The sequence below is a fragment of the Lygodium microphyllum genome, chromosome 23 (genome assembly GCF_053477565.2).
Source record: "Lygodium microphyllum isolate KBCC chromosome 23, Lygodium_microphyllum_v1.1.10, whole genome shotgun sequence".
In the NCBI taxonomy this organism is placed as follows: domain Eukaryota; kingdom Viridiplantae; phylum Streptophyta; class Polypodiopsida; order Schizaeales; family Lygodiaceae; genus Lygodium; species Lygodium microphyllum.
The window spans coordinates 72794494-72813132 of record NC_141157.1 but is presented as its reverse complement, the minus strand read 5'-3'; the positions used below and the strand labels follow the sequence as shown (position 1 = coordinate 72813132).

The 18639-nt window shown below is 39.4% G+C and overlaps 1 protein-coding gene across 5 annotated transcripts in view; it reads right to left on the bottom strand.

The window, feature by feature from the left end:
- The window catches only part of LOC148016329 (SNF2 domain-containing protein / helicase domain-containing protein / HNH endonuclease domain-containing protein), a 184994-nt gene that overhangs the window by 134718 nt on the left and 31637 nt on the right, over positions 1–18639 (bottom strand). For all 5 annotated transcript variants that reach the window (XR_015688020.1, XR_015688021.1, XR_015688022.1 and 2 more), the window contains exons 3-8: positions 6363–6495; positions 6099–6274; positions 4884–4957; positions 2726–2761; positions 2565–2649; positions 1156–1215 (exon numbers count right to left, since the gene is read on the bottom strand). Coding sequence is in view for 1 of the 5 variants with exons in the window: in XM_087663656.1 (XP_087519782.1) it covers positions 1156–1215; positions 2565–2649; positions 2726–2761; positions 4884–4957; positions 6099–6274; positions 6363–6495 (564 nt within the window). In the remaining 4 variants the exon portion in view is untranslated. The remainder of the gene's footprint in view (positions 1–1155; positions 1216–2564; positions 2650–2725; positions 2762–4883; positions 4958–6098; positions 6275–6362; positions 6496–18639) is intronic.

Genomic DNA, 18639 nt, shown 5'->3' with positions numbered 1-18639 from the left:
CCTTCTGTAACATGATGCAAAAATGGCCAAATACATCATTATCTAGCTTCAAAGTAGGCCAATAAAACCAAAGCTTTCAATGCCTCTGTCATCACCTCAATGCTCAAGTGGCCTGGGTATGATGGAGAATGACTCTCATAGATGAGTTTTTGAATCAAAGCCTCATTAACACAAAGTTTCCCCTGCATCACAAGAAAATCAACTTTGCTAGCATAATGATCATGACCATGACCAGAAGACACCTGATCAAATACTCTTCCAAAACCTTCATTCTACAGATATTGCTCTTTTGTCTCATCGAGCTCATGAAAAACCAGAATAGTGAGTATCAAAACTTGTGGCTTTCACAACAAAGCATTAGCATCCACATTCTTCTTTCCATCCATATGAACAATCTGATCTGAATCTAATGTACTTCTTTGACAACTTGGGCTAACTAAGGACCTATTTAAGAGTTTGATTATTATTAGCATCATAAATCAGCTATCCAAGAAGATAATGCTTCTACATAGTAAGAGCATGGAAAGCTGCCAAAAGCTATTTTTCATAAAACTCCTTTTCTCTCCCAAGCAAAGCTGCTGCAGGTTTGTCTCGTCAGCAAGGCTGATATAAGCTTCATTTTCAACAGGTAATGCTAACCCAAACTGTGTTTCAGCTAGGTGAGGCTGTGCAATTAAGACAGCCTTTCCTTCTCCTTTCTTTCCCAATTGAAGCCACTGAAGGTTTGTTCCATCAGCAAGGGTGATATAAGCTTCATTTTCAACAGCTAATGCTGATCTAAACTTTATTCCAGCTAGGTGAGGCTGTTCCAGCTCCCTTTTCCACATGCAAGGCAAGACGACAATGTCCCAAGCTATATATTCACCTACAATTAATCCATTCTGAGCATGTGTTAGCAACAAAAACCAGTCAGAAGTTGTCCAACACCTGAGCTCTGCACTTTAAAGTTTCAACCATCTAGAATGTTATTTCGAATACCTGCCTTTTAGGTAATGAATTAATCCTTTTTGTGGAACAGAAAACATATCAAACAATTTTGGTGACACCCATCTAACTCTGAAGAATAATCGCATTTCCAACGTAGGTAATCTTTTGAAACAAACATGTACTTTTATAAATGATAACAAACAAGGATTCAAAGGTTATCAAACAAACCATTGTTGTTTCCTTCAATAAAATGTTCAGCTCATCTAAACGACGCCCCTTTGAGAAGTCCTGCACAAAACTGAAAAGGATAAAGCCCAAAAAACTGCCCAGGATGATGTTTTCTGAGAGAGAGAGCAGATTATATTATACATTTTCTGCGATCTGTGTGATTTCACAAAAGCACAGGCAATTAGAGCTAAGAAGTTGATAAAATGTATTTTGTCAAGGCTTCAAAGAGATTTTCAGATATTAATAACCATAGTAATTGACAAATTCTCATTGCTACCTCTTCTAATGTCAAACATCCACTTGCAAAACCACATCCAGTGTCTAGAGAGAAGTTTCAAACCAATATATTCAATCATGGGAACATTCATATATTTATTTTTTACAGAAAATGTTATATATTAGTTTTGAGCAAACAACACAATGAACAAAAAGACAGAAAAAAATATGGAACCTCATCCTTGAATATGTTATACCCAGTTAACTGACCTTAGTGGCCCACAAGAGCAGCCTAAGATATTATGAATATGCATGAGCAATGTTAAAGTCTCCACATATGAAGTTCTTGGAGTTCTTTTAGTTGAAGCTTCCTATGCCTACATAGAATATGTTATACCCAGTTAACTGACCTTAGTGGCCCACGAGAGCACCCTAAGATATTATCAATATGCATGAGCAATGTTAAAGTCTCCACATATGAAGTTCTTGGAGTTCTTTTAGTTGAAGCTTCCTAGGTATATACAGTTCAAAAAGTATTTACTTGTGCATGAGCATCCCTACAGTTCAAAAAGCATTACTTGTGCATGAGCATCACTCCAACATCAAGATCACTAAAAGCAAGGGTAGAACAACCTGCTTTTAAGATGCAAGGGAGATCTTATTATGTTCCTTTGAACATATGAACATATGGATGCACTGTATTTACTTTGTGCTGCAATAATGTCCACCTTCTTGAGCCACACAGACCATCTAAATCCAGGTAAAGCATTTGCCATCCATATTGTAAGTAAAGCATGTGCCATCTGGACCCTTCTACAAAAGTTGATTACCATCATCTTGTTCCAGCTCCAGATAAACAGTTTATTTGTGATCCTTTTCTGATGTTTGCAACATTTTCTTCAGCTAACAGAATGTTTTATTTCTAAAAACAGACACCAATTTTTCTGTCCAGCAATGAAGCTAAGACTCAGCCAAAATGGGTTGCACTCTTTATCATTGTTTGTCAGTAAATTATATACACCTAACTCCTTGACACATGCAGAAAAGCCATGTTCCCATGCTTTTCAAAACCTTTTCCTTCAAAACTTAACATTGCAGGAAACAACAATTACCCAAAAATGGGTTCTATATATATATATATATATATATATAATAACCATTTCATAGTTAGTTTTAGAACTAGATGTACCTACTTTTGGCCAACTTCTTTGACTTCCTTCTGAGGCAATACAATAACTTTGAGCAAATTCATATTTGTTTCGTCCAAGTAAACCAGGGCTGTCAAAGGCATTGCAGATATTTACTAAAATGTTGCTTCTCTTTTCCTACTATAAAGGCAAAATAAGTAACTCACCTTAGTAGATTAATCTGGTGAAAAATATCAAAAGGCCTACAAATCAAACCCAAATCGTAAGTAATCGCAGACAAAAACGTAGCTCAAATTCACAGTTAGAAGGTGTCAAAAACACATCAACAAAAAAGGAGAAAATCCTCATAAAGCTGTTTATAAGTGAGGTGACACAAATATCAGATTTATTTACCCCTACAAGAGTTATAACTAAAAAGCTTTTTGAAGTATAAATGTAAATTTACAAAGCCATGTAGCAGAAGTATGCTTGCAGTGATTGGCATCATGGAGAGGCACCTTGCTATAGCTAGATTTGAATGTGACAAGGTTCCCACCCCAAGAGAAAGGGGAAACATTGCATGTTCCACAACTCTTGTGTACAACCGAAGTGCACATGGAACAAATCGTGGGTTAAGAGTTGGGTGTGCTGAGAGAAGCCATGCATAGTACTGCATCTCTGAACATCACAAGTACTAGTTGAGTTGTTTATTGGCAATGATGCTCTCATAACCTATCACCATGTGGACTAAGTTGGCAGAACAATGCAGACCGAAGAGGCACCCTAAGCCCTCAACCCAAGTGGCAACTCCACCTATGCCCTGGCAAAAGGAGTGTACCAAGTAATAAGGGCAAGGAAGGTCATCATTGGGTTTTTTACTTTTCCTGTTTTGTGTTGTTGTTTTTGTGCCATTTGGGCTACCCTACTATTACACCCTTAGCCCAACAACACTAGACTAAACCCATCTTCATGTATCACAACACTCATGTTAAGTGGTTTTAAAACTGCCCAAACATAGTGTAATTTATTGCCTAATGTCCAAACTTGCACAAGTGAGTTGTCCAATGACGATGATCCTTTGATAGACTAAATTGTTCCCTAGATAGCCATGGGGATTATTTGCCATGAACCTATAATTGCAACCTCGGACTTCAACACCCCTACACCAATCACTCCATCTTCAAAGTAAGCAAGCTGACAAGAAACAATGGTCTCAAGGAGGCACCCATAATAACATACAAACACTGAAGGAAATTGTTAAAATAAGGGCTTAGTAAAAAGCGAGTCTAGCAATCCAAGATGGAAGGTGTCTGAATTCCAAGTCCATAGACAAGCATGTCTCTTCATCTATCACAAGACTCATGTTAACTAGTTTTAAAACCACCCAAACCTAGTGTAATTTATTGCCTAATGTCCGAACTTCCATAGGTGAGTTATCCAATGATAATGATCCTCTGATAGACTACATTGTTCCCTACCACTATCTAGATAGCCGTGGGGATCCTCTGGTGTGAACCTATAATTGCAACCTCAAACTTCAACACCCCTACACCAATCACTCCATCTTCAAAGTAAGCTGACAAGAAATTATGGTCTTGAGGAGGCACCGATAATAACATACAAAAACTGAAGAAAGTCGTTAATACAAGGGCTTAGTAAAAAGTGAGTCTGGCAGTCCAAGATGGAAGAAGTTATCTGAATTCCAAAGTCCATGGACAAGAACCTCTCCTCCTCATACACAATACAACTAAAGCACGTTCAATGCTAGCTACTTGCAAACTAAATACATTTAACTCCCACTTGTTTCCACAAATAGAACAGCATCCTCTTTTGTTGGAACAAAAACTTTGCTGGATCTCTCATCTCTCACATCAAAGGTAGATCCATGTCTTGGAAATCTCAAGATTGGCCTTTGTATATTTCATCCTTCAAGAGGTTGGAAATGTGTCTTTTCTCCTAGTATTTTGCTAGTATGTGTAGCAATATGGAATCTGAAGTTGTTTTCTTAGCTGTCATTTTGGCTTTCATTCGACACACGCACACACACAGAACCAAAGAACATCCAATGCCAGTTAGTTGCAAACTAAATACACTAATTCCCCTTTATTTCCACAATTAAAGAGTATGGTATTAAGGTTGACTGTCAGCAAGGTCTTCATTTGGTTATTTATATTAGACAAGTTTGTGAAAGTGACTAATGTTTGATACAGAAAACAAAGGAGTAACAGCATGACACCCATGTTGCTTGCTGCACACAATATTGTGAAAGGTAAATCTTTTTAAAGCTTATATTCCAAGCCAAACATTATTTTACTTTGAAAATTAAATAAGTATGAACAAACTGCAATGTGATATTTACACCAAGAGTTGAAATGGGCAGGAAACCTGGAAAGAGAAGGAGTCCCACTCAACAAAACAATCCGCTTGATGTTTCGACCCATATCAAGAATAGCACTTGTCTGCATCGCAAGGTATAAAACTAGCATGCTGTTCAATGCTTATAATAATATCCTTGCAAACAAGCTACTCAATCCCATAAGCTACCTAAAATGGCTAAATATATTAGACAAAATAACAAGTCCATCATACCAACATCATAAAAGCTTTGTTTTATTTTCTTGAAGGCATAAACATTTTTGTTTATACACGCAAGATGACTACCTTCAAGAAAGTATACAAAAACATTAAGCTGCCAAGAAAGTATACAAAAACATTAAACTGCCATTGAAATACTCTTGTTTATACACACAATATGACTCCACTCAACATAGTATACAAACACTTGAAGCTCTTACCTAAGTTTGAGTAGAACTAATTCATAAAATAGACTAGTTTCTTTATATGAAGTTCAGCTCTGCTTAAAGGGTACCAACGTGCACAAGTTCAATATTATCTGGTTTCATCCAAACTTCATAATGCATGACACTAGTCAATGAGAACAATGGGTTGTACACATAGTTTTGTCCCAAACACCTGCATAGAGATAATGCAGAAAAGTATGGAAATATGATCAAAATATGATTCAGACCTTGCTGAATAATCATGCATGCCCTATCTGTATTCAAAATTTTAATGAACGTATAATTAAAGTAGTCATTTATGACCAGTTAACTCTTAGTGGAAGTTCACACTAACACATCATCAATTAAGACCACTTAAATAAACTTTCATCAAACTTTTACAGTGCACACAACACTGGAGTCTGAAACGTCCTATTAAAACATGCTGATCATACAGGTATGAAAAGTTAAGATATTCTAATGAATACGAGTTGGATTAAGGTTGCAAGACCAAGAAATCTCCCTACCGCTCTACAACTGAAATAAAGGACAATGTGGAGTGTGTGCATAAATGTGTTTCTTTCCTTGTGATGGACTAGCCTCTGTGTTTCTTTCCTTGTGATGGACTAGCCTCTGCTAGTTCATACTACAACAAGGTAATTTACAGTTTCAATGACCCAGATATTGTATTCATAGTATAGACTACAGAAGGACTTTTCACAATTGAAAGGCAATGCAGCATTAGCAGCTTCAAAAGCTTAGGATTTGAAAAGTTGAAATCTTTAACAGCATGCATTGAAACCTTCAATTGCAGGAGTACCTCCTCGCATTCTTCTTTGTGCTTGGTGCACCGTAAATTGTGTGATTCATCCACTATCAACATGGCCCACTTCCTTGGCAGTAGATTTTTTTTTAATCGTCGCAACATTGTGTAAGAGATCACCACAACTTTAGGAGTCTTTACATTTTCTTTAAGATTGTTTCGGCGGCCAAAAACTGCAGCAAGGCAGCTCCACAATAGGTCTGGTTAGTGATCAGAAAAATAATGACTATTTTTCACCAACACAAGTGCAAATCACATTACCAAGATGTACATCTGACGGCAGTAAAAATGGGAGCCAGCGTTCCAACTCCTCGGCCCACATTAACCGTAAGCTTGCTGGACATGTGATAAGAATAGAGCCTTCTCCAGCATAACAAGCCGCTAATGCTATTGCCTGCATCAGCCCAAAGAATTGGGATGTTGATATTTAGGCAATCAGCCGCATTCAGGGAAGAGTAATTTTAAAACAATATCAGTGGCTAGCAATAATGGCAAAGACAAACATTATACAAAAATAAGTTGAGCAATTGACATCTGCAGCATAGTTGAGCGAAACGGAGAAACGGAAACATTAAATTTCTGGAAGGGGAAAACGGAAACACCATCTCATACTGCTGTGCAAGGGGTCAAATTTCCAAGCTTTAAAAGAGTTCTACAAAAGGCATAAGCTCAAAGGAGCTTTCTGATGCATAAAAGGATTTCAGCGCATAATTAATATGCTGATTGCAAAGAAACAACAATTCTGAATAAGTGCAAAACCATACAAGAGAGAGAGTAATAACTAATTATCATCTCTTAATTTCTCTTCCTCTTCTCTCTCCCTCTTCCTCATCCATGTTGCAAGTTGTTTTAGGCAAATCCTTTTCATTATCATCCTCCTCGTAACGAAGAAAGTTGAAACAAATATAGACGACTCTAAGACTAATCGTTTCAAATTATTAAAGAGTAAATATTTAACGATTTAAGCTTAACTAATGAAACATTTAGCATTTAAACATTAAATATTAAACGACTAGTTAACGTTATGAGTTTTAAAGAAAACGCTACATTAAAACATTAAACACTTAATACGACATTAATAATGCTCAAAGAACATGACACTGAAAAAAGTGTAAAGAATAAGGAATTACTAATGCTTTAAGCACTATGTTTAAAGTGTAAAGAGCGTGACGATTAATAATGCTATGCTTAAACAAGCGTAAAGAACATGACAATGAATAACGCTACGTTTAAAGCCCTAAAAATATCCTATGTTTTGCTAGAAACGTTTCGGGCTTGTTGGGAAATGGGGCGAACCGAAACATGTCCCAAAGGGAAAACGCCACATGGAAATGTTTCAGACAGGGAAACGTGTTTCGGGTTGTCCTGTAAAAGGCTGTTTCGGGGCATTCCCCACTTCCATGATCTGCATAAGCCAATCTCAGAATCAATGGGCAAGGTCCTACTCTCAATTGGCAGATGAAGCACACAATTGGCAGATGAAGCACACAATGGGCAAGGTCCTACTCTCAATTGGCAGATGAAGCACACAATTGGCAGATGAAGCACACAATGGGCAAGGTCCTACTCTCAATTGGCATTCCCCACTTCCATGATCTGCATAAGCCAATCTCAGATGAAGCACACAATTGGCAGAATGATGATTAGCATCATCTTGCATCCTACTCTCAAAGGATGCAAGATGATGCGGTATAATAGCTCATAAGGTATGGCGACATCCCTACAACTAGAAAACCGATTCCTCAATCACTACAACTTTAGCCGCATGACCAAGATCGGAGAGGAAATTCAAGAATAATGAAGAGTCTAAGTCACACTTGCCATTCTTCCCCTTCTTCCAAAAAACCGCTAGCTTTTTGCAATCCTTCTAGGATGCCCCTTCTTGCGATAGAAGAAGCACTCCACCTTCTTCTTCTTGCCACCCCCCTCTGGAGCTACAAAAGCTTGAACATCTGGAGCACTTGTTTGAGACCACATTCCCCCCCTATAATTGCACAGAACAAGCCTCTAGAACAACACTCTTAAGTACGCTCGTTGTCCAAATTTCCCATCATGAACCTAGACCACACCAACTCCAGGATTATGAGTCGTCAGGGGCCCAGATTAATCTGATGCACGCGGCAAGTCCCCCCTTAGGAACCACCACATCAAGAAACCAGTGAGGCTAGCAAGCCCCACCACTACCCTCTCTGGCTTGGTGACTTGAAGGGGATTACTATATCACTAGAGCTAGAGGTAGAAACAAATTCGCCAATCACTGCACACTTAGCTGCCGAACGATCGAAATCAAAGTTGGTAGTCCATTTCACATAAACCGGAATGAAATTGTCACTAATCAATCTTGGACAACAAACACCCAATTGGCCCCAAAAAAAAAGCCCCTTGCCGTATTTCTCTATCTTGAATTGAAATTAATTGAAGTACAAAAAGATTTCTCTCCAATCTCATTCAATTTCCAATGCCCCTTGCTACCAAGACACACAACAAGTCTTCAATTCAGTTTACCCTTGATTCTGAAGGGGATTGGCCTCCAATTCACTTCTTGGGTGAGTAACTTCACCCCAAACTCAATTATGACTGGCTGGTCTCTCGGAATTCCCAAGCATGCAATTCCCATAAACTAAGATGATATTATTACCGATCAATCTCAAACAATGGACACACAATTGGCATCCCTTGCGGTATATCTTTAGCTTGAATTGAAATTAATTTAAGAATGTCAAGATTGCTCTCCAATCTCCTTCAATTTTCGATGCCCCTTGTGCCCGAGAAACACAACAAGTCTTCAATTCAATTTGTCCCTTGATTTTGAAGGGGACTGACCTCCAATTTGCTCCTTGAGTGAGAAATTTGCCTCAAACTCAATTATGGCTGGCTGCTCTCTTGGAATTCACTGAAATCCCCCGATTTTATCAGCTGAGTTCCAAGTCTACAGCCTCAATTTCTCAGCACGCTTCCTAAGGTGCCTATCAAAGCCTACCTTTTGCTGCAAATTAGGGTTTAGAAGGAAATTTTCTGCAATTGCACCTTCCTAGAAGAAACCATAGATAGAAAGAGTTTAGAGATTTATCACAAGAAATTGGTGAAATTGAGCTATCATCCCTGTTTTCCAGTCTTGAATGGGTTCACCATTGACAATTGGAGTATCAGAGGCTGTAATCTTCAAAAGAAAGTGCACTAACAACAATCACGACCTTCCCAACGTCAAGAATATGCAATCGCCTTCACCAAAAGGGTCCAATGGCTGGGAAATGGCCCCAAGAGCAGGTGGCAACAATCCAACACCGCTCCCCACTAGATTGCAATTGAAATTCTTCTTTTCTCTCTCTTTTTTTTCGTGATAATAATTGAATTAAGTAGTAAATATTTACATCAGATCATCAGGTCATCAAAGAAATGCCCTCTCTCTCTCTCTTTCTCTCTCTCTCTCTCTTTGTTTACATTCTGTTGCATCAGACCATCAGGTCCTCAAAGAAAGTGACGAAAGACTATTAGAACTATGTCACAAAGAGAAAATCACACTGCTGGTGTAGAGCAAACAATGGCTAGCTAGTGGGCAGCAATGTCAGGAAGAACCAGGTCAGCTGATATCATAGAAGAAATTTGCCATAGCACTAAACCTTGAATATGGGCCACATGACCATGGATGCCCGAGACCAAATCAAAAAGAAAGGCATTCTAAGTTCGCAAAATATGCCACAAGGCAGTCCATCTAAGGAACTGGAACAAGCAGGAATAATCAAAATGCAAAGAAGGCATGGAGGGCAGCTTTCCCATAATCCATGACCGGGCTGTTATCCGGAGCTGAGTCGCCGAGAACCAGACGCGAGAAATAAAGCACCAGATCTGTCACACTACTAGACAAGAGGCAAAAAGATGAAGCAATGTTTCATCACATGTAGAACAAAATACACAATGACTAGCAGAGATCTTTCGGGCACGTAGAACCTCTCCAGTAGGAAGACCACCAATCAATAGTCTCCACAAGAACACCTTCTTCTTTTTTTCGTAAAAGGTAATATTAATTACGAAAAGGTACAAGTTTACATGATTACAAGATACACGATGGCTCTAAGCAATCGCATGTAAATCTCTCTCTCTCTAAAGCACTAGACTACAAAAGAATTACAAAAAGTCATGGCAACGACGCAAAGGAAATTGCCCTATGCCAGGGAAGTAAGTCCTCCCGCAGGAGTAAATCAAAGTGCCGAATAAGATCTATCTGCCAATGCAAGAGGCCTTTAAGCCTAGCAATATGTCCCTGAACATTATAGGCTGAATCAAAAAGAAAAGCATTCCAAATGGTCCAATTGTGCCAACAGCCCCAATATCTAAGAAAGTGAAACAAGATCTTCACATGCGACTGAGCCAGTGTGGGGTATTTGGGCCGCATAAAGACCCAGTCCAAAGGGCTTAGCGAGAAACCAACCACTGCTCGCCAAACTGCCAACAAGAGTGACCAGATTTTATTAGTAAGAGGGCAAGAAATGAATCGATGACGGGCCGATTCCACACTGGTGGTGCAAAAGAAACAATTGCCGTTGGAGATTCGACGCTTGGAAAGGGCTGAAGCAAGAGAAAGACCACCCATCATCACCCTCCAAAGAAAGACCTTGCATTTGAAAGGTGTCTTGTTCATCCAACCCTCCATCACAATTGCCTTCCACCATGACCGAGATTTACGCAATCCCCATACAGTATTGGCTTTAGTAACCAGCCATTGATGATATTTAATCAGAAGATGATACACCTGGTTAGCTGAGGCCTTTTCCAAATTCAGACGGCCTGCAAGGTCCCAATCCTGCCAGAGACGATCCGTAGCAAGGGCAAGAAAGGGTTGTCTACTCTAGAGCACCATCAAAATCTATCCCCATAAATCACGATATCCACGAGGGATCTTGAAAAGCCTTTTGGCTGTACGAAACGATATCAACACGTTGCGACTAGCAAGGGTGGCATTTGCAACTGAAGTCAAGCCCAAACGTGCCATACGATTAAATTTTGGTCTAAGCTCATGTTTGCCTTCCCAAGAAAGTAATCGCGAGGCTGCCAACAGTTCCTGTTGAAAAGAGTTAGTGGCTAAGCGATCCTCGGTTGGATGCCATTGAGCCTTCTTGAGAACCAATTTCGAGGAACATACCAAGTGAGCAAGCAAGGATGATGCAGGACTAGAAAACCGAGAGTCTACATTAAGAACATGCCACCAGGAGCTCCGAATTTGAGTACTACCATGCACCAGCCCGTGATTCTCAAGAAAATAACGGGCTATCAAGACCCACGGGTGATGATCTAAGCACATGGTACGAAAAAGAGACCAACGGAGTGCCAGCATATGAGTTTCGGCATCCAAAATAGCCCCACCACCCATGCGTTTGGGAGTGCATGCATGCGACCAAGAGATCCATGAAATACCTGCATGTAAGGAGTCCTTCCATAACATGAAACAAATGCACTAAGTAAGAGCATTCAATGTAGTGGGAGTCCAAGGCAGCAATGGCAAGAAATATGTGAGCATTGGCAACATAATTGTCTGAGCAACTTTGAGACGAACATGGAAAGGCCAAGCCTGTGACTTTCAATACAGAAACTTAGCTGTCAATTTCTGTGAAATCCACTCTAGCAGTTGTTTCGGCCAAACATCAACACCCAAAGGGTACCCAAGATGCCTGACAATGAAACCACGGGGAACAACCATTCCCTGTCAGTCCAGTGACTGCAAATCTGACTCCGTGCAACTGAGAATGGCTGATTTCAAAGCATTGATATGAAGACCAGAAGCTTGACCAAAGAGAGTCTAAACATCTAATGCTTTGCGAAGATTATCCTTATCCGCATGCAAAATCATAAAGCTGTCATCAGCCAAGGATCGACTAATAAAGTGCTGTCCGAAAGGAAGAGACAATCCAGCCAACTAAGTAGAAGCTGCCATCTGAGATAACATCGAGAGAACCGGATGAGTCGCAAGGGCAAAAAGAGAGGACTCAAAGGGCAGCCCTGTCGCACAGAACGTGCAAGGACAAAAGGCTCGGTAACACCACCATTCAGCATAACTCGCAAAGACACCGCAACACTAATGGTGTAAATCAAACGAGCCATCCGTGTACCAAAGCCCATAGTAGACATAAGGTCTGCAATGAAGGACCAGTCTAAATAATCAAAAGTCTTTTCCAGGTCCAATTGAATCAATACCGCCTCCTGATTAGAGTGCCTTGCATAGTCAATAGCCAATTGCACATTCAAGACATTATGCAAAATGTTTCGACTCTTAATGAAACCATATTGAAGAGGATGTACAATGGTAGGGAGATGCTTATGGAGCCGATTCACCATTACTTTGGAAAAGATTTTGTTCTCTCTCTCTCTCTCTCTCTCTCTCTCTCTCTCTCTCTCTCTCTCTCTCTCTCTCTCTCTCTCAAACAGCCCTCCCACATTTTGCATGGGAAGTTTTGTCAAGTATCAACCTTCCTTATCTATCTTTTAGCAATTTTCAGCCCAATTAATTAATTTTCATCTTTAAATTTTTTGCTCAAAAAAATAATTATGCTAGGAAAATTAAATTGCATGTACCAATTTGCCACCCAAGCTATCCTAAGCTTTTCGCAGCCCAAGAAACAGCATTAATTAATCAATTAATGCCTAGTTCCTAATGTCACCACCAACATTAATGGCTAATACATTGTCCTAGACCAATAATTGTCACCAGGTACCACCAGTACCTAACTGATACATTTTATTACAACTTTTGACCTTGGCATCCTCTCAAGGTCCTTTGCTCGACATTGTGAATTAATTTAACTTGCACCTCACATTTGAACATTTGATTAATAACTCAATCAAATGCTAAGCAAAGCATCAAAATTTCACATCCCCAACTAGGAAGGAAGAGGTAGACCATGGAAAGCTATAACTAGTATTGAGGTCATTTGATATTATGCTGATATCATTTGAGAATGCGAAGATGCTTCAAAACATCAAAAGGAAGTGTGAACATAGACAGAAAGAAAGAGCACATGAACACGAGGGAATGCAATCCATAAAATAGACAATCGGCCTTTATCGACTCCTTGGGAAATGAAATTTTCCCCGAATTCGAATGTTGGCTGGTCTCTCACTTGAATCTTACTAAGAATTAATTCTCAGTCTTGAAAATTCAAGTCCTAAGGCTTCAATCTCCTGGCACACTTCTTGAGATTGCTGTAAAATCCTTATTTCTACTGTAAATTAGACACAAGATATGCAATACAATACCAGTAGGACAATAATACAATGATGGCTAGCAATAGTGCTTGTGATATAAGAACTAAGAGTGGAGTAGAGCATATATAGAAGCCTTAGGCGAGACACAAGACAAGTGAAGGAACCCTAAAAGATTCAGGGCTAGACACATGAGAACTGAAGAAACCCTAAAATGGGCCATTCAGCTCTCTCTGTTCAATGCACAATTGAAGGCTAAACATATTGCTTAAGTGGATGCAATTATTTGAACATACAAAGGCTATAAGAACATTTATTTTGAGTGATTCACACCCAAGAATTAGAAGGTCCTCTCCTTACAAATATTCTTTCTTATCTAGTATATACTGATTTTGGACCATCAAGTGGTCTTAGTATATAGTGCAACGTTCTTCTTCTTTTTTTGAACCAATGCAATATGATTATTAAGTGATGCTTTTAGCGCATTTTTGAATACTTTTTAATATTTATCTTAGAATTATAAAAAAATTCTTGATTTTACCTTTTTTTTCATGTCTTGTTACCTTTTCATTCCTGGAATGGGGTTTACTTGTTCCTATGCTATTCAAGTAGTTGTGAATGGAGGGCCGAGGCTTGCACAAGGGAAGGTATGGCGAACATGTTCCCTAGGGCTGGAACATTCCCAACCCTATTCTCAACAACCATTTCATACTTTGGAACATTCCAAGGCCATTCGACTTATAGAAAATAGCCTTTCGTGGAATGGCAACCCATTAAAAGTCAAAAACCTTATCAATTTTGGCCCATTTCTAACCATCTTTTCCTACACTTGTTGTGTACATTTGGTTCCAAAATATGGTCAAAGACAAGCCCAATTCAGATGTTAGAAATGAATGTTTTCCCTAGGTCTAGGACATTCGTAAGTCTTACCATTTTTGGCCCATTTCTACTTGTTTTGCCCTACACTTGTTGCAAACATATGATTCCAAATATAGTCAAAGAGAAGCCCAATCCAAACCTAGAGCAAACCTAGAGAGTAAACATTTTCCCTAGATTTAGGTATTTGTATCCCCATTTCAAGCAATTGCTCCATAATTGGAACATTCCAAGGCTATTCCAGCCCATCAAAAGTCAAAGGCCTTACTTATCATTGTTGAGTTGAGGGTCCATATTCAAAGGTACCCGGATTTAGAGAAGTTTTACATCATGCCACCTGAGCATTGTGATGTTATGTTAGATGTGCTTTGGTGCCACAAGGTTTTAATAAGATGATTGCTTTAGGACATTGGGGAAATTTTCACATTTTGCACATAAAACAAGAGGAGGAATAAGTCCATCTTGTATAAGCATTAGCAATCACCTGAGCATTGTGATGTTATGTTAGATGTGCTTTGGTGCCACAAGGTTTTAATAAGATGATTACTTTAGGACATTGGGGAATATTTAACATTTTGGACATAAAACTAGAGGAGGATCAAATAGCCTCAATCTTCCTTGACCCAAGTGCATGAGCAAATTATATATCCCCAAAGTTGGCATGACAATTAAGCATCTATCCATAGTAGATGGGGCCAATGAGTGAGGCAAGTTTGGTTTGCTTGGTTGAATTGAGCCAATTATACTTATCATTGTTGAGCTGAGGGTCCATATTCAAAGGTACCCGGATTTAGAGAAGTTTTACATCATGCCACCTAAGCATTGTGATGTTATGTTAGATGTATGTACCCGGAATATTTAACATTTTGGACATAAAACTAGAGGAGGAATAAGTCCATCTTGTATAAGCATCGGCAATTTCCAATGTAATGAATGTTTTTCTTAATCATTGCTCGGAAAAACCTCTTGATGTGGAATTTTCCCAAGACACAACAATCTAACTGGACAAGGGCAAGGGTGACTTTAAGACCTTTGTAATAACACATGGAGATATTTTGCAAACCAGCAAGTGCCCTAATTAACTTGCCCCTTGGAAGACAATTTTTCCCCAAAGTTGATGTGGACTGGTTGGGTTCTTGAAATTCTCTGAAATACCCAAATTTCAGCTGCTGAATTTCAAGTACTACACCCCAATTTTTTAGCACTCTTCCCAAGGTAGCTGGTCAACCCTAATTTCTACTGTAAATTCTTACTTGCACCCTCGTGGGATTGGATTTGGCTCTCTCTTGAGCAAATCTATGAATAGGCCGAGAGAAAAGAGAGGAAGTTGAAGAGAGAAATTCCCAAGCTTCATCACCCAAATTGGCTGAAATTAATGCTATCCTACCATGAATCGTTGGTTGACTGCAACCCAACATCGACAAGAGTCCCACATGCAATCGCCTCCCCTTGTGGGCCTCAAAATTGTTGTCACTTGCCTATAGTCAACCTATAAGGGCTGTCACCTGCCTCCAATGACCTCCTAATCAACTAGTAGCAACTAATGGCTAGGCTGATCACCCAATAGCTAGAAAATTGCAATAGTAGCTCTCTCTCCTCCTCCATAATCGAAGTCTTGGAGCTTCCAATTTTTGGCATGTTCCTAAGGCTGATGCTAAACCCTAATTTGTGTTGCAAATTAGGATTTACAACAGAGAAATCTGAAATTTCTCAGCCTATGATTCAAATTCAAGTGGAGGGACCAGTAAATCAATGAATTTGGGGCATTTTCCATCTCCATCAAAGAGGTGAAGGTCAATTAACTGCCCAAATCAAGGGGCAAATCAGATTGAAGACTTACTGGTCATTTTGGACAGCAAGGAAAGTTGGAATACCAAAAGGGATTGGGAGAATCCCATTATACATCAACTTCTTCTAAATACCGAAAGGGGTGCTAGTTTTGGGGCCAACAAGGTGTCCAATGTCCCGGATTATCTGGTGAAGTGTGCATTTCAGTTTTGTGAATTTATTAATTGTTTTAAATAGTGCTTAATCAAGGTATTTACCACCCTATCCGAGGAGAAAGGCTGGTCGCATGGTTCCATAGCCGGGATTACCACTCAATCCCTTGCTTTAGTGGGCTTGAGGCACCTGATTTTGCAAGCCAAAGGTTTGATGCAAGGTAGAGCACCGTCAACGTGGATACAATTCAAGCAAATGTTTGCATCAATTTGATTGGCAAGTACCTTTGAGGTGGACACCATGACAACTTGGAATAAGCTAGATGCTCAAGAATGTGCATGAGATCCGCAGCTTCTTGGATTTATGTTCTTACTACAGGAAGTATGTACACATGTTTGCTAGAATTGCATCACCATTGCATGCCTTGCACAAGAAGAATGTGCCATTCAGATGGACAGTAGTGAAAATTTCAGCATTTGAAAAGTTCAGATGCTGCACTTGTGTTGCCTAATCTAAGGAAGTCGTTCATATTTCAATGTGATGCATGTGGTGATAGCATTGGAGCTATTCTTATGCAGGACGGATGAGTTGTGACTTATGAGAGACAAATCCTCCACGGTGCAGAAAAGAATTTGCATGTCTATGTAATTCATGCGCTGTCCACGTGAAAACATTATTGTTGGGGGCTGATTTTTCACTGCAAACAGATCCTCAAACTTTGAGATACTTTTTGACACAAACAAAGTTATCAGGGAAGCATATGAGATGGGTAAATTCTCTCTCTATGTTTCATTTTCAAATTGTATATATTGATGGTAAAAAGAATGTTGTAGCTAAACACTATCATGTAAGCCACAAATTTCAGCCGTCAGCATGGTTTATCACATAGAGTTAGATGCCATGAAATAGCAATATGTTGTTGATTCTAACTTCGCTAATGTTTATGATTAGCTTTGCAATGGCAAAAGGCATGAACACTTTGTGCTAAGAGATGGATTTCTGATGATGCGTAGACGACTGTGTGTCACAAAGCAATTAAGACCTAGAGTTATCATTGAAAGTCATGCTCCTCCGTATGCAAGACACAGAGGTATTGATGCCATGGTCAAGGCAGTGGAGCACTTCTTTTATTAGCAAGTTTTGAGGCATGATGTAGAACAGTTTGTTAAGGCATGCATCGTATGCCGAAAGCTAAAGCATGATAGGCAAAAGATGTTGGGTTTGTTGCAGCCCTTGCCTATTCCACATAGGCCTTGGCAAAGCATTGCAATGGACTTTGTTTTTAAGCTTCCTAAGACACCTACACGGAATGATGGGATATGGACTATCATTTATAGGTTTAGCAAACAAGACCATTTCATTCCGATATGGAATGATTGGGATATGGACTATCATTTGCAGATTTAGCAAACAAGACCATTTCATTCTGATAAGGAAGAAAACAAAGGCTCATCATATGGCACCATTGTTTTTGCAACACATCTTTAAGTATCACGGTATACCAAAGTCGATCATTAGTGATCAAGATCTTCGAGTGACCGGTTTATTTTGGAAAGGGTTGTTTGAGAATATGGATACCACGCTGAAATTCTCATCATCCTTCCATCCGCAGACAAGACAAATGGTCAGTCTGAGGAAGCAAATTCCACAGTGTTAGATCTTTTGAGGTGCTATGTTTCAGACCACAAGATACAATGGCAGCAATAATTGCCCTTGGCTGACTAACAACACAGTGGATAGTTCTACGAGCAAAGCTCCATTTAAGGTGGTTGAGGGTGGCAAGAAGGTACCACCTATTCTACAATTTAAGGATAAGATCTTTAAGGATGATCGTTATGTGAAAAACTTGGAGGTAGCCTATGCAAAGATAAAATATACACTTCAAAGATCGCAACAAAAGTAAAAGAGGACAACTGATCGCCACAAACGTGCTTTGCAGTTTGTAGAGGGTGATTATGTATTGCTCTGTTTTGAAAAGGCAAGGCTGAAAATGATGAAAGGAAGAGAAAGATTGTATCTGAAGTTGAGTATGAGATATTATGGGCCCTTCCAGGTGTTGGAGAAAATCAACAATGTGGCATATAGGCTGAAATTACCTCCACATTGGCGAATACACAATGAATTTCATGTCAGTTCATTGAGATCTTTGCATGGTGATGTATCAAAGAATATGTCTGCCGAAATTTAACCTGAGGTTAAGGAGCTCGATGAGATTTTGATACCCAAGCAAATTTTGGCACATAAGGAAAGAAAGACCAAAGGTAAAGTTTCCAAGAGATGCTTGGTGAAATTTCATTATTATTCACCAATTGATGCCAAATGGATAGAAGAGGATGACTTGGCAAACCATCCTTGGTTGTTGCAGCTTTTTCTAGATGCCTTTCATCTAGAGCCAACTTTAGTTCGGGCTCGGTCAAGTTCAGCAAAGCAAGGGTGGAGAGTATTGTCCAATGCTTAAGGGGGAGGTAGCACTTCCACTCCTCCAGTTATGGATAGCTCTCATATGTAGTGCATCTCGGATATATTC